The sequence below is a fragment of the Oryctolagus cuniculus genome, chromosome X, assembly GCF_051225735.1.
Source record: "Oryctolagus cuniculus isolate XC-2025 breed Fujian yellow rabbit chromosome X, ASM5122573v1, whole genome shotgun sequence".
NCBI classification, from domain to species: domain Eukaryota; kingdom Metazoa; phylum Chordata; class Mammalia; order Lagomorpha; family Leporidae; genus Oryctolagus; species Oryctolagus cuniculus.
In genome coordinates, this window is record NC_142888.1 from 44,109,462 (window position 1) to 44,133,184 (window position 23,723).

Here is a 23,723-nt window from a genome sequence, read left to right on the forward strand (position 1 = left end):
CCTTCGGATCAGCGTGGTGCGCCGGCCACAGTGTGCTGGCCGCGGCGGCCATTGGAGGGTGAACCAACGGCAAAGGAAGACCTTTCTCTCTGTCTCTCTCTCTCACTGTCCACTCTGCCTGTAAAAAAAAAAAAAAAAAAAAAACCACACTATCCATGGGGCTGAAACTGTGGTACAGTGGGCTAAGTCTTGGCCTGCACTGCCAGCATCCCATATAGGTACTGGTGCATGTCCTGGCTGCTCCTCTTCCGATCCAGCTCTCTGCTGTGGCCTGGGAAAGCAGTAGAAGATGGCCAAAGTGCTTGGGCCTCTGCACACACAAGGGAGACCTGAAAGAAGCCCTGGCTCCTGGCTTTGGATCGGCCCAGCTCTGGCCATTGTGGCCATTTGGGGAGTGAATCAGCAAATGGAAGGCTTTTCTCTCTGTCTCGCCCTCTCTCTTTCTGTAACTCTACCTCTCAAATAAATAAAATCTTTAAAAATGTATGTAATATTTTCTTTCATAATCTTTTTTATATTTAACTCATTGATACATATGGACATTATTTTGATGTGAGATATGAGGTAGGGAAACAGCTCTCTTTTTTTTTCTCCAGATAGCTTCTCAGTTGTCTCAATACATTTATTGAGTAATCCATCCTTTCTCTGTAGTGAATTGAAATACCATCTTTACCATGTACTACATTCCTATATGTATTTGCATCAACTTCTGAACTTTCTGTTCTGTTCTTTTGATCAATCAGGCAGGCCTGGATGAATCCTGGCTCTGTCACTTCTGCTTGTGGGAGTCTGGGAAGGCTACAATGTCTGTAAGTCTCAGTTTTCTCAGCTGCAAAGTGGAAGTTCACTTACCTCACAGCGTTGTTGTAAGGACTGCAAGAGAAAACTGATGCGGGGGCCGGCACTGTGGCGTGGAGGGTAGAGCCACTGCCTGCTGTGCCAGCATCCCATATGGATGTTGGTTCAAGTCCTGGAAACTCCACTTCTGGTCCAGCTCTCTGCTATGGCCTGTAAAAGCAGAAGATGGCCCAAATCCTTGGGCCCCTACACCCATGTGGAAGACCTGGAAGAAGCTCCTGGCTCCTGGCTTCATATCGGCCCAGCTCTGGCTGTTGTGGCCATTTGGAGAGTGGACCAGCAGAATGAGGACCTCTCTCTCTTTCTTTATCTTCCTCTGCCTCTGTATAACTCTGCCTTTAAAATAAATAAATAAATATTTAAAAAAGAGAGAGTTAACTGATGTGAAGGTGCTTTGGAAACTGCCAGTACTACATTGCTTGGTGACATTGTTACAGAAGCTGTAAATCCGGAAGAAAAATTGATATAGTTTCACTTAGGGCAATGGATGAAAAAGAGATACAGTTTCAATTTCTTGGTAAAAACTGAAATAAGCAGCCCACAAACCCCCCCCCCCAATACAACTGGGTCCCAAGAAAATTAGGGAAAGTAGGGGTTTATTATATCAATGAAGTAATATAGTGTTATTATCTAAAAGACACTCAACAAACATTAGTGTTTATGATAGGAGCTGTGTAAGGATTAAGGTGTGTGTGTATGTGTGTGTGTGTGTGTTCATAGTGGATGGGGAAGGGTTAGAAAGGCAAGAGTCTAGAAGTAACTCTAGTGGAAAGAGAGAGAGGCTAGAGGGAGTCTTGAGGGAACAGAACCTGGGATGCTGAGTCATGGAAAGAGGAGCAGGAAGTGAGGGTCACAAAAAGAACAGGTGAGGAATTTTTGTTACTGTGCATTTTACTGCTGAATGAATCCCTAAATCCCATGCATTTGAGCTGAAGAAGACTTTAGAGGTTATTTACTCCAATTCCCAATTTTAAAGAATTTGAAAGTGAATTTCAATTCACATTATAGGTCTCATAATATGCAAAAAAATATTTGTTGTTCTAGTATCAACTGTTAGGTTCCCAGCAATTTCCACAGGAGCACGTACACAATCCTTTGGCCTGTGCTGGTGGGAAGAAAAGGAGGCAGCCAGCAAGAGGAGGGAGAGGGAGGGCAGTGGGCAGAAACCCAGTCTCTGAGATTCCGGCTGGAGGCAGCAGGTGGCCTGGGCACGGTGGGGGCAGGAGGAGGGGGAGAACAGGATGAGCAGCTCAGGCCTCTCAGGAAGGAGCCACCTGGGACCTGCCCTGAGCTTCTAAGCAAGACAAGCTGTGGCTTGTGGGTGGCAAGACAGTGCTGTCAGAGCAGAACCATATGTCTGGGAAGCGTGTCTAAGGCACTTGTTATGGGGATGCCTCAGTGGTCAGGTTTGGGGCTGTTTCTCCGTGCCAGTGCATTGTTGCTAGCTATGCCCAGAGGTGCCAGGCCCCAGGGTGAGTTCTGCCACCACTGGATGGACAGCACTCGGCTATGGCATGGAGGCTTCCAGTGTCCAGAGGGATATGATAAGCCCACTGCTACTTTCTGCTGTGGGACCTGTTCTCTGCGCTACTGCTGTGCCATCCCTGAGGCTCGGCTGGATCAGGGCCAGTGTCCAGAGGATGCGCCCTGGGACTCCACAGAGGCTGTGCTCCCACCTCCAGAAGGTAATCCCAGAGCTGAACGGGCAGCAGAGGGGAGTTGGACAGGTGGGATGAGGGAGATGGATATATCGAGGGTCAGACGATCTATGTTGGAATCCTACTTCCACCCCATCCTAACTGTGGTTTCATGTCAGGCTGTTTGTTTCTTAGAACCTGCTTGCCCATTGTCCTGCTGCTGATTCCTAGGAAGTACATGAGACTTGTTATACTTGAGATGAGTGGGTTTCAGGTTGGTTTTGAACCCAGCAACCTTGGTCTAACTTGGGAAATTAGACCCAAAGACCCTTTGCCTCATTATTTTGCTTTCAGCTTTCATTGCTTGTCAGGCAGGGGTTCAGAGTCCTCCCACAGTTCACCCTCACCTGAGCTGGGGAAACAACTCTTCATAAAACCCCTCTCATTCACTACGGTGTCTTCCTGAGTGGTTTCAGTTTGGTACAGAAAAAGTATCATTTATTTATTCATCCGACAAAAATTCATTGAGCACCCACCCCTTTGCAGCCAGCAGACCTCATGCTGAAAACTATTGCTTTATCCCCTTTCCTTTTGGGGATCTCTGTGGGAAGGGAGGGTTGTGGGAAAATTTTGCAGGGGTAGGACATGGGGGAAAAGGGTTCTGTGGCCCTCATTTCTTTAAAGCACTTTGTAGGATCATTTTTCTTGAGGACAAAACCCTGTGGTGCTGCTGGACTCACCTTGGGCCCTCCTCCCCCCATCTTGGGCTCCTTTCTTTGCCCCCAAGTAGCCTGGAAGTCTTAGGACACCTGCAAAGCAGTTCCTCCTAGTTCCCAAACCCAAGGCTGTCCTGAAAACACTGAATTCCTTTGGGCCTATGCTGGCTTTAGCCAGGAAAATTACCACCACTGAGGCACCAGGGGGCTGCATGTCAGATTTCCTCCAGCACAACATAGCCTCTTTGTAGAGACTTCACTGCTCCAGTCCCCAGATATTAGGGTTTAGGCCCACCCAAATTACTGAAAAGGACCAGGAGACCTAGGTCAGTGGGCCACAGCCACATATGGCCTGCAGTAAACAAGTCTAACCTCTGCCTTGCTGGATGGGTAATGAAAGGAGACAGTGCAATTCTGTAGAGCACATACATGGGTACTTCAAAAGTTTATGGAAAACGAAATTAAAATGCATAGTTTTTTTTCATAGTACACATTTTCCATGGAGTTTTTGAAGACCTCTTATGCATATTTTAAATATATGTGATACTGTTTCCCCAGCCCACTGGTGTTCCCTAGGGGTCTACTATAAATTTCTTGCTTAGCTGACTGAGCTCCATATTCAGGGACACTTCTGCAGTGGAGGAAGATCCCTCCTGTAACCCACAGATCAGGGCAGAAGCGCTCATTTAGAAGCCTGCAGAGCAGTCTGCATAGCTTCTCTAGCCAGAGTATCAAGAAGCACTTTCTGGGGGCTGGCATTGTGGCTCAGTGGGTTAAGCCTCTATATGCAATGCTGACATCCTATATCAGAGTGCTGGTTCCAGTCCCGGCTGCTCTGCGTCCCATCCAGCTTCCTGCTAATGTAATGGGGAAGGTAGCAGCAGATGGCCCAAGTGTTTGAGCCCCTGCCCAATCCACGTGGGAGACCAGGATGGGATTCTTGTCTCTGAGCTTTGGCCTAGCCTAACCTCAGTTGTTAAGATCATTTGGGGGAGTGAAACAGCAGATTAAAGATCTCTGTCTCTTCCTTTCTGCCACTCTGCATTTCAAATAAATAATTTTTTTAAAGAAGGCCTTCTTGGGCCGGCGCCGCAGCTCAATAGGCTAATCCTCTGCCTTGCGGCAGCGGGAACCAAGGTTCTAGTTCTGGTCAGGGCGCCAGATTCTGTCCCGGTTGCCCCTCTTCCAGGCCAGCTCTCTGCTATGGCTAGGGAGTGCAGTGGAGGATGGCCCAAGTCCGTGGGCCCTGCACCCCATGGGAGACCAGGAGAAGCACCTGGCTCCTGGCTTTGGATCAGCGCGATGCGCTGGCCACACCGCGCTGGCCGCGGCGGCCATTGGAGGGTGAACCAACAGCAAAAGGAAGACCTTTCTCTCTCTCTCTCTCTCTCACTGTCCACTCTGCCTGTCAAAAAAAAAAAAAAAAGGCCTTCTTATTTCTTATTTTCCCTCTCAGTCCCTAGCTCTTCCAGAATGTACCTTCTCTTTTCTTACTCTCTTGCCTTTTTTCCTTTTGTGTGGAATTTCTATTGCCTCTATTGTCTCTCAAGAGTCAATAGAGAAAAGTAACGGAGATCTGGCATCACACTTTCTAGCAGATTGACTTGTTTACGGATATCCACTGGACTGAGACAATAACAGTGCCTTATTTAACTTTGCACTTCCTATAATATGGAGGAGCACAGTGCCTGGCATATACATACTTTAGAAATATTTATCAAATTGGTCTTACCTCCCACTACAAAGCAATCATCTATCCCATTTCTTCATGGCTTTATTCTCAATTGTCATAACTTTTATGATGGTATAAGCTACAGATATTTTTCTTCAAGGCTTAAATATTTACAGGAAACATTTCAGGAACAATAGCAGGTAGTAAAAATGATATTGCTTTGGGGAGGGGTGCCTGCCTGGTACAACTCAAATAATACTCTGCAAGTTGCTGTTACCTCTCTAAAAGAGCCCTAATCTGGAGTCCTTCTTAATTGCTATAGATACTTAGAGGTTTTTAAAAGGGTTTACAGCCATTGCTCTTGGAATATTGGGCTGATAAAACCATGTCATATGAGGGTAGGGTATTCACAGTTTCTGAAGAAGTTTGATAATCACTAATTCATGTGGTTCTCACATTTACTGATAAGTAATAGATCTCCTAACTTAGTGGCTTTTCCAGCACAGCTGCCAGAGTGGTCAAGAATTCTTGCACAATGTTTACCATTTACAGTACTTCTGCATTGTATATATATATTTAAACTCATGTTAATATTTTAGATAAAATAAATCTCACTTGTATTCATTTCCAATGAGTTCAGCATGCTTTGGTGGTCTGGTCTTATGGATCGATAAATCAATCTAATTCAAGGGAGGTGTCAGCTAGAAGAGTGTGGTTTCTGGTTTAAATTCCAAATGGACCAGCTTGGGTTTCAGTAACTACTATACTACTAGCAAGCAATGGACACCATCAGAAGTTTATTTCTCCTTTCTAAACCCCAGGTTCTTTACTTATAATATGGTATAATTACAGCACCTAGGTTGTTGAAGGAATTAACAGATGATGGGAAAATTTCAGAAACAAAGCAAGTATCAGTATGGTACAGATTAAATAAATTATGTTACAGAGACACAATGGCACATTATACATCTCCCTCCCCACCCCCCCCAAAAAAAAGGATTGAAGAAGTTCTCTGTGAACTGATATGCAAAGATTTCCAGGATGTATTGTTTGGTAGAAAAAAGCAAAGGATGAAACAATATGTGCTACCTATTGTGGAGGGGGTGGCTGTGAGAGTATAATTTGCATTTGCCTGTGTTTTCATACAGGAACATTGCTGGGATACATACACAGAACATAAATAAAACAGGTATCTTTGAGGGGGGTGTTTCAAGGTGACACTGTATGGTCAGATACAAAGGTAGGGACAAGACTTCTCAATTATATCACATTATTTATCATTTTCATTTTTGAGCCATGTAAATGTAGTTCCTACAAAAATATTTTGAAACTCTAGACATTGTGTTAGCAATAGCAACTTATTTGTAGCTTCCTTAAACCACTATGCTGTTCTATGTTATACTTTATCATTTTGTTCCCTTTTTAGCAATGTTCCTCATTTTGCTGTTACTTCAGGAATTCTTTAAAACCCAGCCCTACAAACAAATTTCCATTTACTGTGTTTTCCCCAATGTATGTGTAGAATAGCTTCGCTTCTGTCTTTACTAACTCTGACTCCTAACATTGACATTTTTCTTCCTTTGAAAACTGCACTGTACTCTGGGAAATGCACCTTAGCCCAGATAGAACTGCCTACTCACATTTCCCATTATACCTTTGCACATTATGCCTGCTTATGTCACAATTGTACTTGCTTGTTTTTGAGTCATCTTTTCCAGTTGGTTAGATCTCCTTGCAGGACAGGGCTCATATCTCTCTTATCTCTGATTCAACAGTGGACTGTATCATCAGATTGACCATTATGGGTGAGTCCCAGGCTCCAGAAAGATCTGGCATGTGGGATCAGAGGCCTAAGGACTAAGCAGCCTTTCCCAGGGCAAAGCCCAAATGTGAGCTTTGTCCCTGGAGAATTCACTCTTCTCTTCACAACCTGTTATGGGACTGCTTTACAAAATCTTACTTCTGCAGTATCTCATAAGACAAGATGACCTCCAAGTCTGATACATGCACATTCACTTTTTTAAAATATTCATTTTATTTGAAAGTCAGAGAGGGAGAGAGGGAGAGAGGGAGAGAGGGAGAGAGGGAGAGAGAGAGAGAGAGAGAGAGAGAGAGAGCAAGCTCTTCTACTTGCTGGTTCACTCTCCAAATAGCTGTCCCGGGCTGGGCCAAACCAAAGTCAAGAGCCAGGAACTCCTTCTGGTTTTCCCACATGGGTGGCAGGAGCCCATCATTTGCTGCTTTCCCAAGTGCTTTAGCAGGGAGCTGGATAGGAAGTAGAGCTGCTGGGACTTGACCCAGCACTCCAGTATGGGATGCTGGTATTGTAGGCAGTGGCTTGACCAGCTGTGCCACAATGCCAATCGCAAAGTGAATATTTTCTGAGTGTGAGGAATTCTAATGCTCCATGAGGAGATAAGTCCTTTTTTTCAGATGCTTATTAATTTTAGGATTTTATTTTATTTTTAAAAAAGATTATTTACTTATTTGAAAGGCAGAGTGACAGAGAGGTAGAAGGAGGGAGGGAGGAATGGAGGGAGGGAGAGAAAGATGGAGAAAGAGAGAGAGAGAGAGAGAGAGAGAGAGAGAGAGAGATTGAGAGAGACTCTTCCAGCCACTGGCTCACTCCTCAAATGTCCAAAATAGCCAGGAACTCCATCCTGGTCTCCAACATGAGTAGCAGGAGCCCAATCCAGGAAGCTGGATCAGAAGTGAAGCAACTATGACAGAACCAGCACTAGCACTCTGATGTGATATGCTGGCTTTGCAGGTGACAGCTTAACCCACTGTGACAGAATACTGGCCCTGTTTGAAGATTTTAATCCCACAACACACATTTATCCAGACTAGAGTCCTTAGTTGTTGAGTATGTCATTTTTGTCTTGGCAGAAAAACTTCAGCCCTTTGTTGATTTTTACTGCTCTTCTCAAAGGCTCCATGTGTCAAATCACATTTCTCTTGAGGGATAGGGACAGGAACTGAGCATATTATTTTCAGGGTCAGGCACCACATCTTTTATGCAATAAGATTATCTTTCATTTTCATTTTTTGTTAAAGAAGAAGATCAAAATATAGATAGAATTGGAAAATAATGTATTGAAAAACCTAGACTATTATATTCAGGGTACCTGAACTTTAGCTCTGATCTTTTTGGTAGTCAAGACTAAAAGGAATACACTTCCCTTTTTTTATTTCCTTGTCCCCATTCTTAGCAATGAGAAGCTCATCTCATGCACCCCAAAAATGGAGGGAAAAAGCCCTTATATTTTCAGGACACTCCATAGTTCATAAATGCTTTCACATATCTCAGATCCTTTAATATGAAGTAGGCATTATCCCAATTTTACTGAGGAATAAACTGCAGTTCAGAGATGTTAATTGGTTTGCTCAAGGCCACGTTGTTTTTAAGTGACTCAGTCAATGAGTAGGACACAGCACTTGTGGCTGCTATTATCAAGTGTTGTTTCCACTTAACATATTGGCTTTCAAAGGAGGTACTGTGGTCTTTTGGGATATGATATTCTTCCTGTGAGAGGTTCTGTACAGCATTTCCTCTTTAGGGCTACAAGGCAGATGGCTTCAGTCCATAACAACTGTTTACCCCTTTCCCTTGGTGATTACTGGTAAGCCATAGATCACAGATTCATAAATATCATTTGGATAACTTTTCCCTAAGCACATGTATTACCTCAGACCTACCTACACTGAGATTCATTCCTCTTTATTCAAAAGGCCTTAGTGTGTCATCTATAGATCTACTATCTTTCCTGCCTGGACAAGTTCAGTGCAAGCTCCTAAAGAAAATTTTCTGCATTGGTATATGCTCTGGGTGTTGCAAAGGGTATAAAATGTCTACAGTAGCAGTAGACCTCACATCTTGTAACTACCTAACTCTTTCTTCTCTCCCCTCTTCATCCTAGGATCCATCTACCTGCCCTTAGTGATCGTGGGTGGCACCTTTGTCACTTTCATCCTCTTGGGAATCCTCGCTGGTATTGCTTGCTTCCGGTGCCTTCGGTCTCAGAGAAGGGAGGAACTCTGCGCTGCACCTCAGAGTCCTGAACCTACTGTGCAAAGCTCTATTCCCAACTCCAGAATAAACGCCTCAGAAGGCCCACTGCTTCACTCCAAACCTGACGTGAGCCCTGTCCTGCCTTTTACCACTCACGAATACCCAGAGAGCACCATCCTTACCATCCCTACCTCAGTCACTAGGCCTCTCCACTGGCCCTCGCTCGGGCCCTCCCAGATACCACTCCTAACTCCCAGTACAGCTATTGTTGTAGCCCCTGCTCCCCTACTGGCTGGTGCAATTTCTTATGGGCCAGCCTCTGCTATATACCCCCTAGGTACATCATTCCAGGACCCCTTGCTGTATCCTGAAGCTCATTGTTGTTGAAGGAAGCACCAAGCAAATGAAGGGAAAAAAGCTCAGTTACTGAAGATGATTTTCTGTTTTCTAAAAAAATGAGTTGCCTTTCAGATAGATGAGTGTCTCTTCTGCCTAGTTTTTAGTAACAGTGCACTGTGGCAGCTGCCATTGCTTTCTCATAAAGAGGAAGGGTTTCATTTAAAAGCAGTATCATTTAGCTGATGAATTGGGAAAATTATGTCTATAGTGGAAATGTTGTCATCAGTCTCAAGGTGGTCTTAAGGTTTCTGAATGCATTAAAGATGTGTCTTGTGTTTATATGCTGAAGGAAATTGATAAAAAGGTGATATTTTACTTGTGCTTGTAATGTTCACTGCAGTGTTAGCCATTTAAGCTCCCATTTGGAGCCTGGATTCCTACAAGATAGATGACAGAATTTGGGGATTCAGCTCACTCTGGGAGCTGTGGGACTTTAACTGTCAGCAAGAAATACATGCATATATACATGCATATGTATTGCCTCCTTTTTAGGGCCAGTATTGAACGGAGAATTTTAAAGACAGCTAGAGGTCAATGAAGACTGAACCTGCACTTCACAAGAGAAAGTAAGATTTCTATAAAAGGACTGCCGGTTGTGACTTTTAAAGGCAATGGAAAAGGATTCATTGTTCTTTCTTGAAGAACTGAAGGCTGCGAGTGCTAATGGACAGTATGACCTCTGAGATATAATTAATCCAGAATACTTTGCAAGAGGTAAACATGCAGAGTCTCTCCAGAGTCATTGAAATGGTTTAATATTCAAGTGTTTTTACAATCGCTAATGAAAAACTATGGCACCAGATAATCAGGTGGGGGAGAACTATTCTTAATTCCCTCATGAATAGCTTCTTCTAGCCCTGGAACCCATGAAACCTGAGTCTGAGACCTCAGGGACCCAGAGGTGATCATTAGTTTAGTATAGATCAGATATTTGAAAAGTCACTGCAGCAACTGAATTTAAGTTAAATAAAACCAACGTGCATGCCATTCACCTTCTTTCATGTTGATTTGTCTACCACCAGTGTGGTGATTTTCTCAGTAACATTCACAGATTCTGATTATCATTTTTCAGAGGTAGGCCTTGTAAGAAGCTTTCTGTGTGACCTTGGGAAAACCACTTCACCACTCTAGCCTTCAATTCCTCTACCTGTCAAAATGGGAAGGTAGATCAGATAGTGGGTTTCTTTTTCATTTCCATCTAAGGTAGTGATTAGTCCTGACTGCACGTTAGAATCACTCAGGGCTGGCGCTGCGGCTCAATAGGCTAATCTTCCACCTAGCGGCGCCGGCACACGGGGTTCTAGTCCTGGTCGGGGTGCCGGTTTCTGTCCCGGTTGCCCCTCTTCCAGGCCAGCTCTCTGCTGTGGCCCGGGAGGGCAGTGGAGGATGGCCCAAGTGCTTGGGCCCTGCACCCCATGGGAGACCAGGAGAAGCACCTGGCTCCTGCCTTCGGATCAGCGCGGTGCAACGGCCACAGCGCACCAGCCGTGGCGGCCATTGGAGGGTGAACCAACGGCAAAGGAAGACCTTTCTCTCTGTCTCTCTCTCACTATCCACTATGCCTGTCAAAAACAAAATAAAACAAACAAACAAAAAAAGAATCACTCAGGAAGTTTGAAAAAAAAATACAGGTATGGTACTACGCCAAGCCAATTAAATCTGAATGTAGGGGGTGGGCAGATGTTGGAGTTTTCTTTAAAACCTCCCTGTATGATACAATGTGAAACTAGGGTTGATAACTACTTATTTCTGATCTGTGCCTTTATCTTAGGCTAGATGTGATCCAGCTTATAAGCCATCTTGAGCATATTCATTTCCTATTGGTGCTGTTACCACAAATCTACTAGTTAAAACAATACAGATAATCTGACAGTTTTGAAAGTCAGAAGTCCAAAATGTTTCGCTGGGTCAAAGTCAAGATGTCAACAGGGCTGGTCCCTTCTGGAGGCTTTGGGGGGAGAATCTTTCTTTCCCATTAACAACTTCTAAAGGCTGCCTATATTCACTGGATTTTCTGTCCCTCCTCTATCTTCAAGTGTATCACTCCTTTCTCCACTTCTGCCATCAATCACATCACTTTCTCCTCTGGCTCCAAATCCTCCTGCCTCCTTCTTGTAAGGACCACTGTGACTATATCAGGCCCACCAAGTTAGTCCAGCATGATCACTATTTTTGCAAGATCCTTAATTTAATCACACGTGAAGATTCTTTTTGCCATATAAGGTGATATATTCACAAGTTTCAAGGATTAGGACCTGGGCATATATATGGGGAAGGCATTATTCAGTCCACCATGGTGACCCTTTATTTTCCTACTGTATATAGTGATTTAAGTGCCAGATTAAAATATTTGATTCTAGCAGGGATTTTCTTGGCAAGAGAAGATTAGAATATGGCTTAAAATTGGAAAAAAGAACACTTTGCATTAGTGTAATGTTTCACTTTCATATCCATTACCTCCTTTGATCCTTACAGTTAAAATGGGAGGTTGAAGGGGTTAGCTGAGGCTAGGTGGAATGAAGTACGCTGTCCAAAGTGATAGGAGTGTAGGGTTGCTAGATTTAGCAAATGACAAAATAGATGCTTGGTTTGGGTGCTTAGCCTAGTGATTAATATTTTCTATATCAGAGTGCCTAGGTTTGATACCAGCCTCTTGTTCCTCATTCCACTGTCTAGCTAATGCAGATCCTGAGAGGCAGTGGTGATGGCTCAAGTAATTAGTTTCCTGCCACCCATGCAGAAGACCTAAATTCAGTTTCCAAGTCCTAGTTTTGGCCTGGTCCAGCCCCAGCCATTGTGGGTATCTGGGAAGTGAACTAGTTAACTAGTGGATGGGAATTCATTCTGCCACCTGTATGGGAGACCTGGACTGAGTTCCTAGCTCCTGGCTTTGGCTGAGCCCCAGGTGTTGCCGGCATCTGGAGAATGAACCAGTCAATGGAAGTTTTCTCTTTCTCTGTCTCTCTGCCTTTCAAATAAACAATTTAGAAAAGAATTATGAATTCTTGATTAAATTTGAATTTCATACAATTTTTTAGTATCCATAAGTCCCATGTAATATTGAAACATACTTTAAAAGTATTCATTGTTTATCTAAAATTTATTTAAAGATTTATTTATTTATTTGAAAGGCAAAGTTACAGAGAAGTGGAAGCAGAGATAGAGAGGTCTTCCATCTGCTGGTTCACTCCCCAAATGGCTGCAATGGCAAGAGCTGCACTGATCTGAAGCCAGGAGCCAGGAGTTTCTTCCAGGTCTCCCATGTGGGTGCAGGGGCTCAAAGACTTGGGTCATCTTCTACTGCTTTCCTAAGCCATAGCACCCATATGGGATGCTGGCACTGCAGGTGGCGGCTTTACCTGCTACACCACAGTGCTGGCCCCATACTTAAAACTTAAATTTAACTGGGCATGCTGTATTATATGACAGCTCTACCTCAGTGTGCTCCCTCCATTATTCTTCAGTTGTTTCTTTGTATTCCATGTTCCATCCTACTAATTAGTACCATTATGAATGATAGTTTAATATTCTTTTTATATGGCTTAATATTTATGAAGCTCTTTGGTATATATTATTTACTTTGTTCCTCAGAATAAGCCTTCCTGCCACCTCCTAGAGATAAGCAGAGCAGGCACTATGAAACTGCATTTTACAGATAGGATTCAAGCCCAGGAAAGGTTATGGACTTGCTCACGGGTACCAGAATCCTTGTCCTTTTACTCTTGTATCCTGGATCTGGCCCCTGTGATGTTCCACACTCATCTAGAAAGCCTAATTTCTCTCCTCCTTTCTCAGACCCTTGAACCCTTTAACCCTCCACTCTGATCTCACGTAGACCTTGCTGCCATGTCTGCAAGAAGATGAGCCCTTTCTGGTCGTAACCCCAGGCCTCCCAGGGCTACAATGTTCTTATCCCAAAGACTCCTTCCTGTAGGCTTCAGACCCCACTGTGTTAATCCAAACTTGCTCATTTTATGGCCCAACTGCTCTGCCTCTCACTTTTGGAGACAGGGAAGTGGTATCAATTCCTGAGAAGTGATTTGATCCCTCATTCATGTGCACAGTCTGCCTTGTTCCAGAAAAGGACTTAAAGAGGCAATATATGCAAATAGCCAAGAATAAAAGGAAGAAAAGTTGGAATATAGAACCAAAGCCCAGAACTCTGAACCCTAGAGTGATTCCCAGCATTCCTAGTGTCTCTGTGAAGATCTCTGTGATGGAATTGGCCACAAGGATTATGCAGACTAGATAGCAGAGATGCCTCCTCCTTTCTTTCACAGATAAAGAAACTGAGGTCCACAGAGGAAAAGAGTCCCACAATGTGTGAGGAGCAGAGCTAGAGCTGGATCTTCGTTTCTCCAAACCTCCAGGTCACTTTCCGCCCATGAAGACAGGAAACTATTTTGTTTGTTGTTACAATCCTTTGCATAAATGATAGTTCTTGATCATATAAAGACATATACTTACTCTCTTAGCCTTGTTTGTAGAAAGTGAAGGTCTACTGATTCTGGCAGAGATTGGAATTTAGCTGAGCAGAGGCCCACATGTGGAGGAGCTACCAGCAATCTATATTTATTCCCTACTGTGCCTTCCTACCCATGAACTTGAACGTAAAAAGTTTAGTGATTCCTTCCCTCCATTCCCAACTGACTGCTTCATCAGCACTAACCTACTCCTCTCCACCTAAAAGAAAATAAAAGGAGGCTGGGATAGGACTTCAACTTTTTGGTATTAATTGATCCTGGCCTGGAGTGCTTTTGTGCTAAGATACCCCTCTTTATATCTCTCTCTATCCAAATGTAAGGGACAACACTTAGCCAAACTGGATGGATCTTTGGATGCCTATTATTCTGAGGTGCATAAAAATGTGTGCTCTGAGGAAGCATTGTGGTGTGGTGGAATAAGCCACAGCTTTCAAGGATGGCATCCCAGGACCTGGCTGCTCCACTTCTGATCCAACTCCCTGATAATGAACCTGGGAAAGCAGCAGATGATGGCCTAAGTGCTTGGGTCCCTGCACCCATGTAGGAGACCCCTATGAAGCTCCTGGCTCCTGGCTTTGGCCTGGCCCAGCCTTGGCTGTTGCAGCCATTTGGGAGAGTAAACCAGTGGATGGAATATCTCTGTCTCTGTTTCTGTCTCTGTCTTTCCCTCTTTCTGTAACTCTGACTTCAAAATAAATAAAGTAAATCTTTAAAAAATGAACGTGGCCTCCTTCTTTGGCTCCTATCAAGAAGTGATGAAGGGTGGGCAGCCTTGTGGCATAGGGATTCCAGCAACCTGTATGGGCACCAGTTCAAGTCCCCACTGCTCTACTTCTAATCCGGCTTCCTGCTAATGGCATGGGAAAAGCAGTGGAAGATGGCCCAAGTGCTTGGGTCCCTGCCACCCATGTGGGAGACCTGGATGAAGCTCCTGGCTCCTGGTTTCAGCCTCCAGCCCTGGCCATTGTGGCCATCTGGGGAATAAAACCAGCTCATGGAAGAACTCTGTGTGTTTGTCTCTCCATCCATCTCTGTAATTATGACTTTCAAATAAATAAATCTGTAACAACAACAAAAAAGAGATGTGATGAAGGGCCTTTCACTGGCATTTCTACTAACGGCTTAAGTTTCCTGAGTCTAGTCTTCTAATGTATGTTTAGAATTATGGAAGACAATGGCTTTGGACCTTTATTCAAAAGAATACAAGATGGAGTTTGATCAAGGCTATATTGTATAGTGCAGGTTAGGATCACATTGAAGACAGTCAAAATTGCTAAAAAAATATTCTGACGGTAAAAACTGTAAGGAAAAGCCAATTTAGGACTATTGTTACAGGTTTCAAGATTATCATAATAGGGGAGACGGATAAGGCTCAACTTCAAAGACAGCAGGGACAAACGGGCATTGAGAGCTAATAAGCAGAATTAGGAAATCAGTGGATAGAAAATTACTAATAGGAAACATCTTGCTGAAGATAGGCCAGAGAAATCAGATATTAAGGGTGGGAAATTTCTCTAAACTGACTTTGGGGCATTGTGGCATAAAGGGATAAACTACCGCCTACGATGCCAACATCCCACATGGGTACTTGTTCTAATCCTGGCAGCTCCACTTCCAATTTAGCTTCCTGCTAATGTGCCTGGGAAAGCAGTAGAAGGTGACCCAAGTGCTTGGGCCCCTGCTCCCACGTGGGAGACCCAGATGGAGCTTCAGTCTCCTGGCTTCAGTCTGGTTCAGCCCCGGCTGTTAGAGCCATTTGTGGAGTGAACCAGAAGATGGACGATCTCTCTCTCTCTCTCTCTCTCTAACTCTGCATTTCAAATAAAGAAAATAAATCTTAAAAAATAAACTTTCTTATCAAGATTCTTCATACAACTGGACTAGACAGGGTAAAGATAAAGTCCAAAGACAAGCCTTGTTTAGAAGAGGGCTCAGAGTGATCTAGGCAGGAAGCTAGTACTAGCAAGAGGAGCTGAGGTCTTCTAAGCATTGCTTTGCTGTTCTGCTCACTACAGCCCTTCCTGCCCAGCCCGGTGCAACAGCTATGTCCTGTGCGGCAGCCCAGACTCATGCTGCTCAAACCATACAACTTCTCTGCATCATCCAAAACCAATGCCTTCCATGCATGGCCCAAACACCCTTCCATGAATTACCAAAAACTCTCCCTTCCCTGTAGTGGAAAACTGAAACTTCCACAATTCTGCCACTTATAACTGGCACCAGCTAAAAATATCCATCTCGATTACAGATTGCATCCCTGTGATGACTTTTAAGTCATGATAACATCATTACAATAAAATTACTATGGTCAAAACTCCTACTCTATTATGCACCTGATGCCATGACACTTCTGAGATTTCCAAAAAGGGACAAGGAAATGGATGATACTCAAGTCCTGCCCTGCCAAACCCCACTCCTTTGAATATTCAATTAAGCTTACCCAGGACACCACACCATGCCTTTTTTATATTTATATTTATATTATTTATTCATATTATATTTATATATTTATATTTTTATATTTCATATTTCTTGGACATCCTTGAACCTTGTTAATTACAACTCATTCTCTGAACTTGCCCATACTCATTCCTGAGTGTGTACCTTCACTTTAAATAAAGCTTGTTTCTTGCTCACCTTTACCTATGTCTCTTCCTTGAATTCCTCCTCAAGTGGAGATAAAAACCTGGGACAAACCTAGTCAGGAGCCATCCAACAGCATAAGTGGAGAGCCTGCCAGGAGTTCGGAACCTAAACAGACATTGGTCTATGAGTTTTTCCCAACTCTAACCTCCCTTGTGCTTGAAGGTTTTGGTTTCTTTCTGCCTTTTTGCCCTTCTTTGCTCCGTTCTGACCCACTATGAAGTAAATCCTCTTAATTCAACCATGTCTGCTTCCTCCATCAACTGTTGGAGATGAGAAGGCCATGAGCTGACATTTTTGAGTCCTTTGGGACAGTTTGTAAGACTGCCTGGAACTTTTTTTTTTTTTTTTGACAGGCAGAGTGGACAGTGAGAGAGAGAGAGAGACAGAGAGAAAGGTCTTCTTTTTGCTGTTGGTTCACCCTCCAATGGCCGCCGTGGCCGGCGCGCTGCAGCCGGCGCACCGCACTGCCGATGGCAGGAGCCAGCTACTTCTCCTGGTCTCCCATGGGGTGCAGGGCCCAAGCACCTGGGCCATCCTCCACTGCACTCCCGGGCCACAGCAGAGAGCTGGCCTGGAAGAGGAGCAACCGGGACAGAATCCGGCGCCCCAACCTGGACTAGAACCCGGTGTGCCGGCGCCGCAAGGCGGAGGATTAGCCTAGTGAGCCGCGGCGCCGGTCTGGAACTTGTTTTCAAACTATGTGGTGCCCAGAGGGCTCCTTGTTTATATCACTAACCTCTCTGTGGCTTATACCTTCTAAACTGCCAGAATTTTTGCTCTTTTGGAATAAGTACCGCATTGCATATTTTGTCACTCTGACCAATGAGGATTTTGGTCTCCCATAGCATCTGCCTATGTGGCAAATAAATTTTGCCACATCTTAACCTTGAGCATTCTTGCTATCTGTGTGGTAAATCCCTAGGCATGTCCTGGCTGCAACACCTACATGACTCTGGCACATGCTTCCCCAAACTATTCATTTTGGAGTTCTATGTTTTTTTTATTACAGTGTTTTCATCCCCCATGGCAAAGATCCTGGTACATGACTGATGGGCACTCTAAGGAATACTGCATTTGAAAATTCCTCCAAATTCTTCCAAAGAAGGGCCCTTTAACTCTGCCTCCCACTCCCCTTCAATTGATAGCTTCCAGGATTATTTTAATGGTCATATCAGAAAGCTACTGGCTGGATCTGGGGCACTGCTGGCTGCCACCTTGTTGAGATATTAAAACTGAGGCCTAAAATCTTTTGGGACCATTCCCATATATCTCCCTCCTCATTGAAACCCACAGGAACTGTGGATACCTGGAGAAAATGAAGAGGCCTGAGGACGTTCAGGGACCATGGATCATATTTGAGACCTGGGATGCCAGGTCCAAATTGGTCCACATGGATCCCCTGGGGACACCCAGGACACTGAAGGACATGGTTAAGATCCTAGTCCTAGGCCTAGTCCATTGCCTCACAGAAAGCTCCAGTGGGCATGGGTGCCTGGGCAAACAGGTCATGACCCACTCCTTCCCCTATCTTCCTTTTCTCTCCCTAGGTCACAAAGTGTTTTTTAAAGCCATGGGTAACTTCTCTTCAATCTCCGTGGACCCAGTCCTGGGTTACCTTCTTAAAAATCAAGGAGGCCAGCATTGTGGCACAGTGCTGGCATCCCATATGGGCGTTGGTTCGAGTCCCAGCTGTTCCGCTTCTGTTTCAGCTCCCTGCTAATGTGCTTTGGAAAGCAGTGGAAGATGGCCCAAGTCCTTGGGTCTCTGCACTGATGTGGGAGATGCAGAAGAATCTCCTGGCCCCTGGCTTCAGTCTGGCCCAGATCCAGCCACTGTGGCCATTTTGGGGATGAGTCAGCAGATGGAAGATCTCTCTCTCTGTCTCTCCTCTCTCTGTAATTCTGACTTTCAAATAAATAAATAAATCTTTAAAAAATGCTGAGAAGCTCTTAGACTACTTGTTGTAAACTAGAAAATGCTTATTTTCTTTTGTATCACAGTCTGGCTATAATATAAGCTAAAGAATGCAGAAATCTGACTGCCAAATTGACCTATCAAATTTAATACTATTTTCCAACTTGACCTGTTATGTAAGAGACAGCAAAAATGGCCAGACATTCCTTACATCAAGGCTCATAGCTTTCCTTCGAAACCCTACCCTTAGAAGGAGCTATGAGCTCTATTAGGCCTCTGCCCTCCTCGATACAGTGGAACAATAGATAGATATGGTGGATGATCCACTATTTATTGAATGATCTTTTACTGCCCAGGGCTTAACCACCTTGAGCTCAGCTTGTTCTAGTACTAGAACCATCCCCAGTGGGAGTGGGGTCCTCCCCCTCTCCCTCAGGGCCTAATTCTCTTTCACCTCCTACTAGCCCATGGCCTTCATGCTACAACCCATCCTGTCCCTCTATGCTAGAGGACTGATGGGCTATGGTCACTTGCAGTGGGTCCTACTACTAAATGGGTACAGGTAAGCTTTGTTCTCTGTGAAAGCTGGCTAGCAGAGATGCTGGGACAATTACAGTACATGTCCCTTTCTCCATGGCTGACTTTAAATCAATGTAAACAAAAGATAGACATATTTTCAAAAGATCCTACCAAATTTTCTGAAGAATTTCAGGCCCTAACTCTGGCTTTTGATTTGACCTGAGGTGACCTACAGATTGTTCTGTCCATTTATTGCCCCCCATATGAGAAATAGTAAATCTGGGCCAATGCTCAAGCTCATGCTGATTCTCTGATAGCTCAACAGCCCAATCAATATGCTTTGGGAGCTGCAGCAGTCCCATAAACAGATCTACTTGGAACTTTCAATGAGGTCATAAGGATTTAAGGTGCAGAGACCAGATGGTTACCTGTCTAGTGGCTGGGATGGAAAAAAAACATGTATTACCAAGCCTGTAAATTATGACAAAGTCAGAGAGGTAACACAGCATAAGTAAGAGAATTCATCATTATTTCAGGGACAGCTGGTAGAAGCCTTAAAGAGACACACAAAAACAGATTCTAGCACTCCGAAAGGACAGGTCTTTCTTGTTACTCATTTCATCAGTCCATCAAACCCAGATATTCAGAGGAAACTCCAGGAACTGGCCATGGGATCCCAAACTCTCATGGGTTAGATGCTAGATAAAGCATTTGGAATGTTTAAGAATAGAGGCAAGGCTGAAGACTGGGCTGCAGTGTGGGAAACAATAGCCTAAATAGGCTCATATGATAGGAGTCACTATAACCAGAACCTTGTGACTTCAGGCCAACCCAGGGGGTGTCCAACCATGGGTGAAAAGCCCAAGAGAGAATATTTTTGGTATGGGAAAATTGGAACACTTGTGCAAGGAATGTCTCCACCTGAAAAGCAACTTCCATGACTTTACCACTTTGAACTGGCACCAATGAAAAATATTCAATATGGCTGCAGCCTGTATCTCCACAATAACATTTAGGTCATTGTAATAAAATTGTCATGGCTGCATTTCCATTTCCATCATGCACCTGATGCCATGACACTTCTGAGATTTCCAAAAGGGGCAAGGAAATGGGCAGTACTCAAGCCCTGCCTAAAACTCTGTCCCCTTTGAATATTCAATTAGGCCTTACCCCAGACACCACCCTATGTGCCCCCAGATCATATAAAAGGACAGCTCTAAACCTTATTGTTTGCCGTTCATTCTCTCTTGGGCTTACCTGTGCTCACTCCTGAGTATGTACCTTAGCTTTAAATAAATCTTCTCTGCTCACCTTTACCTATATCTCTTTGAATTCCTTCTCATGTAGAAACAAGAATCTGGAAGAAGCCTAGCTAGGAGCCACCCCACAATAAAAAGAACTTAACTAAATTTGGTTAAGAAAAGAGCCTTTGTGATAATCTACTTGGTCTTGGGAGAACAGCAGAAATCTGATTATAGCACCTATCGCAGAGACTGCCTGTGTTTCTAATGCAATTAATTGATGAGGCTCATATTTAGCTTGTTTCTACCATGTTCTAAATCCTAGCAACAGAAATTTCAATGTTCTTAAAAACTTGCAAATTATTTGGGAAAAAAAAAAGAAGACCTAAATGGAAGATCTCTGCGAGTGAGATCCCAGTGAAAGAACAGGGCCATCAAGGAAGGAGGTACCTTTCTCTGAAGGGAGGAGAGAACTTCCACTTTGACTATGACCCTGTCGGAATAAGATCGAAGTCGGTGAACCCAAGAGGCTTCCATAGCCTTGGCAACTCATGACTAGAGCCTAGGGAGATTACTGACACCATAAACAAGAGTGTCAAATTGTTAAGTCAACAACAGGAGTCACTGTGTACTTACTTCTTATGTGGGATCTGTCCTTAATGTGTTGCCCAATGTGAAGTAATGCTATAACTAGTACTCAAAGAGTATTTTACACTTTGTGTTTCTGTGTGGGTGCAAACTGATGAAATCTTTACTTAATATATACTGAATTGATCTTCTGTTTATAAAGATAATTGAAAATGAATCTTGATGTGAATGGAATGGGAGAGGGAGCGGGAGATGGGAGGGGTGAGAGTGGGAGGGAAATTGTGGGGGGGGGAAGCCAATGTAATCCATAAACTGTACTCTGGAAATTTATATTTACTAAAAAAAAAAAGAAAAAAAACTGCTTTCAATAGCTAAAATATGGATTCAACCAAGATGTATAAAGAAAATGTGGTATATATGCAGAATGGAATATTATTCATTTATTTAAAAAATAATAAAACTATCATTTGCATCAAAATGGTTGCAACTGAAAGACATCATATTGAGTGAAATAAACAGTGCATAGAAAGATAAAAAAAACTTGCAAATTATTTAGCAAATGTAATAATACCCAATACTGATCAGTGTGTTTAACACTTCTAAGTGTTCTCTTTTTACAAGTGTACTATCTCTTAGACTAAGAGAATTCAAGGGGCAGATAGGTCTATGTACGTTATCTCTAGTATAGTAACAATATTAACACTGAGAGCACTGTGGTAAGGGCTTTACATGTAGTATCTCATTGAATCCTTGCAAACAACCTATGAAATACAGTACTATCCTACCACTGCACAAATGAGAAAACAGATTTAGGGAGGGTAACCAATTTGCCAAAGGTCACACAACCAGGAAATGACTAAACCAGAAGCTGAACTTAAGTTTCTCTGACGCTACAATTCAAGTTCTCAGCCACAACTCTTATTTTATAGGACAAGGATCCTGCCAAGGGACAGAAAGTGACTTTTCAAGGTTACCAAGCAAACTGGGTGAGCAAATTGGTAGTAGAACCCAGAAACTCTGGCTCCTAGTCCAGTGGACATTTATAATATCTACCCTGCCTCATCAATTTGCTGACAGAAAGATACTGAAAAGCATAGCAAAATGATTCCTGACTGTTTCACCTACTGGCTGTGTGTGCCTTTGGGTCAGTACCTTAACTTGGCTTCACCTTGATTTCCTCATTTGTAAAATGGAAACCAGAATTCCTGCCCTGACGTGAAATGTTGTTATGAGAATCAAACAAGATAAACAGCAAAAGACTATATACTATGGAAGACAATTTTATAGTCCATAGCACCCGGTGAACACTCAATATCCTTTATTATCAGTAAGTCCTCATTGCAGAATTGCTGCTAGCAATGACAACTGAAACTATGCTGAAGCCTGACTTCAGCACCACTAACGGGATAAAAAAATCACTGGCTTTTCCTACCTTCCAGGGGTTTGGTTGGAAGATTAATTTGGAAGACCATTCCTTTAAAGGAGGATGGGCCAAAAGAAATGATTTAAGGTCAATACGTAGGGGATACTCCCCCTGAAGTAAGTGGTGGAATCGATTACAAATAGGTATTACTGACACAACCCCAGTGAGAAATAGCAGTCTGCAAGCCTCAACTAGTGTTTGCAGTTGAAGACAATCGATTTACTGGAATGGAAAAGGAATCTGAATTGGGAATGGAGATTAAGTTTCTTCAGCTGTGCATTTTTAAAGTTTCTAACAACAGCCAGAAAATACTTTGCATGTTAAGTCCCTTTTCCCTCTCAGGAGAGTGAATATTTATGGTCAACCCTGGAGAGAAAGAGAGAAAGTCTTTAATCTCCATAGATTCCTCTTCCCCCAACAAGAGGTTAGCTGGCAGAAAACCAGAGACAGCAGGGGAATTTTGCAAAAACTCTCTGCAGTGATTTGCAGATGCAGTCTCTTGAGGATGCTATAAGAAAAAAAAATCCCCTTGCTATGAAAAAAAGAGAGAAAGGCCCTCTGTTGCCACAGGTAAATACAGTCACCAAGGACTTCAGATCCAAATTCAAATGAAAAGCCATAACGGTGGTGTCTTTGCTTTTCCTGCTTAGCTCTCAAGGAGCCTCTACTTCTCTGACTCATCTCTGACCAGAGACTGCATTTTCACAACTCTGAGGTCATGGAGGTGAAAGAACAGTTGGATTGTCAAGTCCCAGGCAATTAGACTTGAGGCTTCTGGCAGGAGAATCTCACAGGCTTAGAAACACTTACTTGACAAATTACTTTCCCTTGAGCTTCTCTCCTTTGATCTGCCCCAAACTCCAGAGAGTTAGGCAAAGCTGCTAGAATTCATATTCCACAAATGAGGAAGTAAATCTAGGAAAGTGATTTGTCCAGCATCTCAGAATGATTAGGAGGCAGGCAATTTCAGCGTTCTGATCCCCAGCTGAGGACTTTCTGAAAAATACTAATCTAAACCTTTTCACTTCTCTAGGATTCTCAAAGATCTCAAGCAAGCTCTCTCTTTCCCCTTATCAAATAAAGAGAGGTTGTAACTCCAATTACTTGCTTTAAAATGTATCTTCATTTTTCTGAGAGCAATGTTTCAGCTGCAAGTAGTCAATCGAATGGTGTAATTTCAGGTTATTTGTAGCCAGATTAGAGAGGAATCTGAGAAGTAGAAGTACTTTTGTGGGCCAGGGGTGCTCCCATCATATGGGTCCAGGTAAGATTAGCATGCTTATAGCAGAAAATATTAGGTGGTACTGATCCAAAGCCAGGAGCTTCCTCTGGGTCTTCCCACGTGCGTTCAGGGACCCGAGGACTTGGGCAATCTTCGCCTTCTTTCCCAGGCCATAGTAGAGAGCTAGATTGGAAGTGGAGTAGCCAGGACTTGAACCAGTGCCCATATGGGATGCTGGAACTGTAGGAGGTGGCTTCACTCGCTATGCCACAGTGCCAGCCCCAATAAGCTTAACTTAATTTCATTCTCCCATAAACTTTTTGAGATCCCCTTGTATATGACTGGTTACATCCAACCCAGGGCATTTCCCAAAGCCAGTGATCTGGAAAGAT

The 23,723-nt window shown here is 43.5% G+C and overlaps 1 protein-coding gene across 1 annotated transcript; it reads left to right on the forward strand.

Annotated features, from left to right (window-relative positions):
- Nucleotides 1-2,042: 2,042 nt before the first annotated feature.
- On the forward strand, nucleotides 2,043-10,281 carry LOC127484969 (protein shisa-2 homolog). Its single transcript, XM_051827749.3, has 3 exons — nucleotides 2,043-2,543; nucleotides 8,804-9,021; nucleotides 9,787-10,281. Exons 1-3 carry the CDS (start codon nucleotides 2,243-2,245, stop codon nucleotides 9,796-9,798), a joined length of 531 nt encoding a protein of 176 aa, XP_051683709.1. The 5' UTR covers nucleotides 2,043-2,242; the 3' UTR covers nucleotides 9,799-10,281.
- Nucleotides 10,282-23,723: the final 13,442 nt, after the last annotated feature.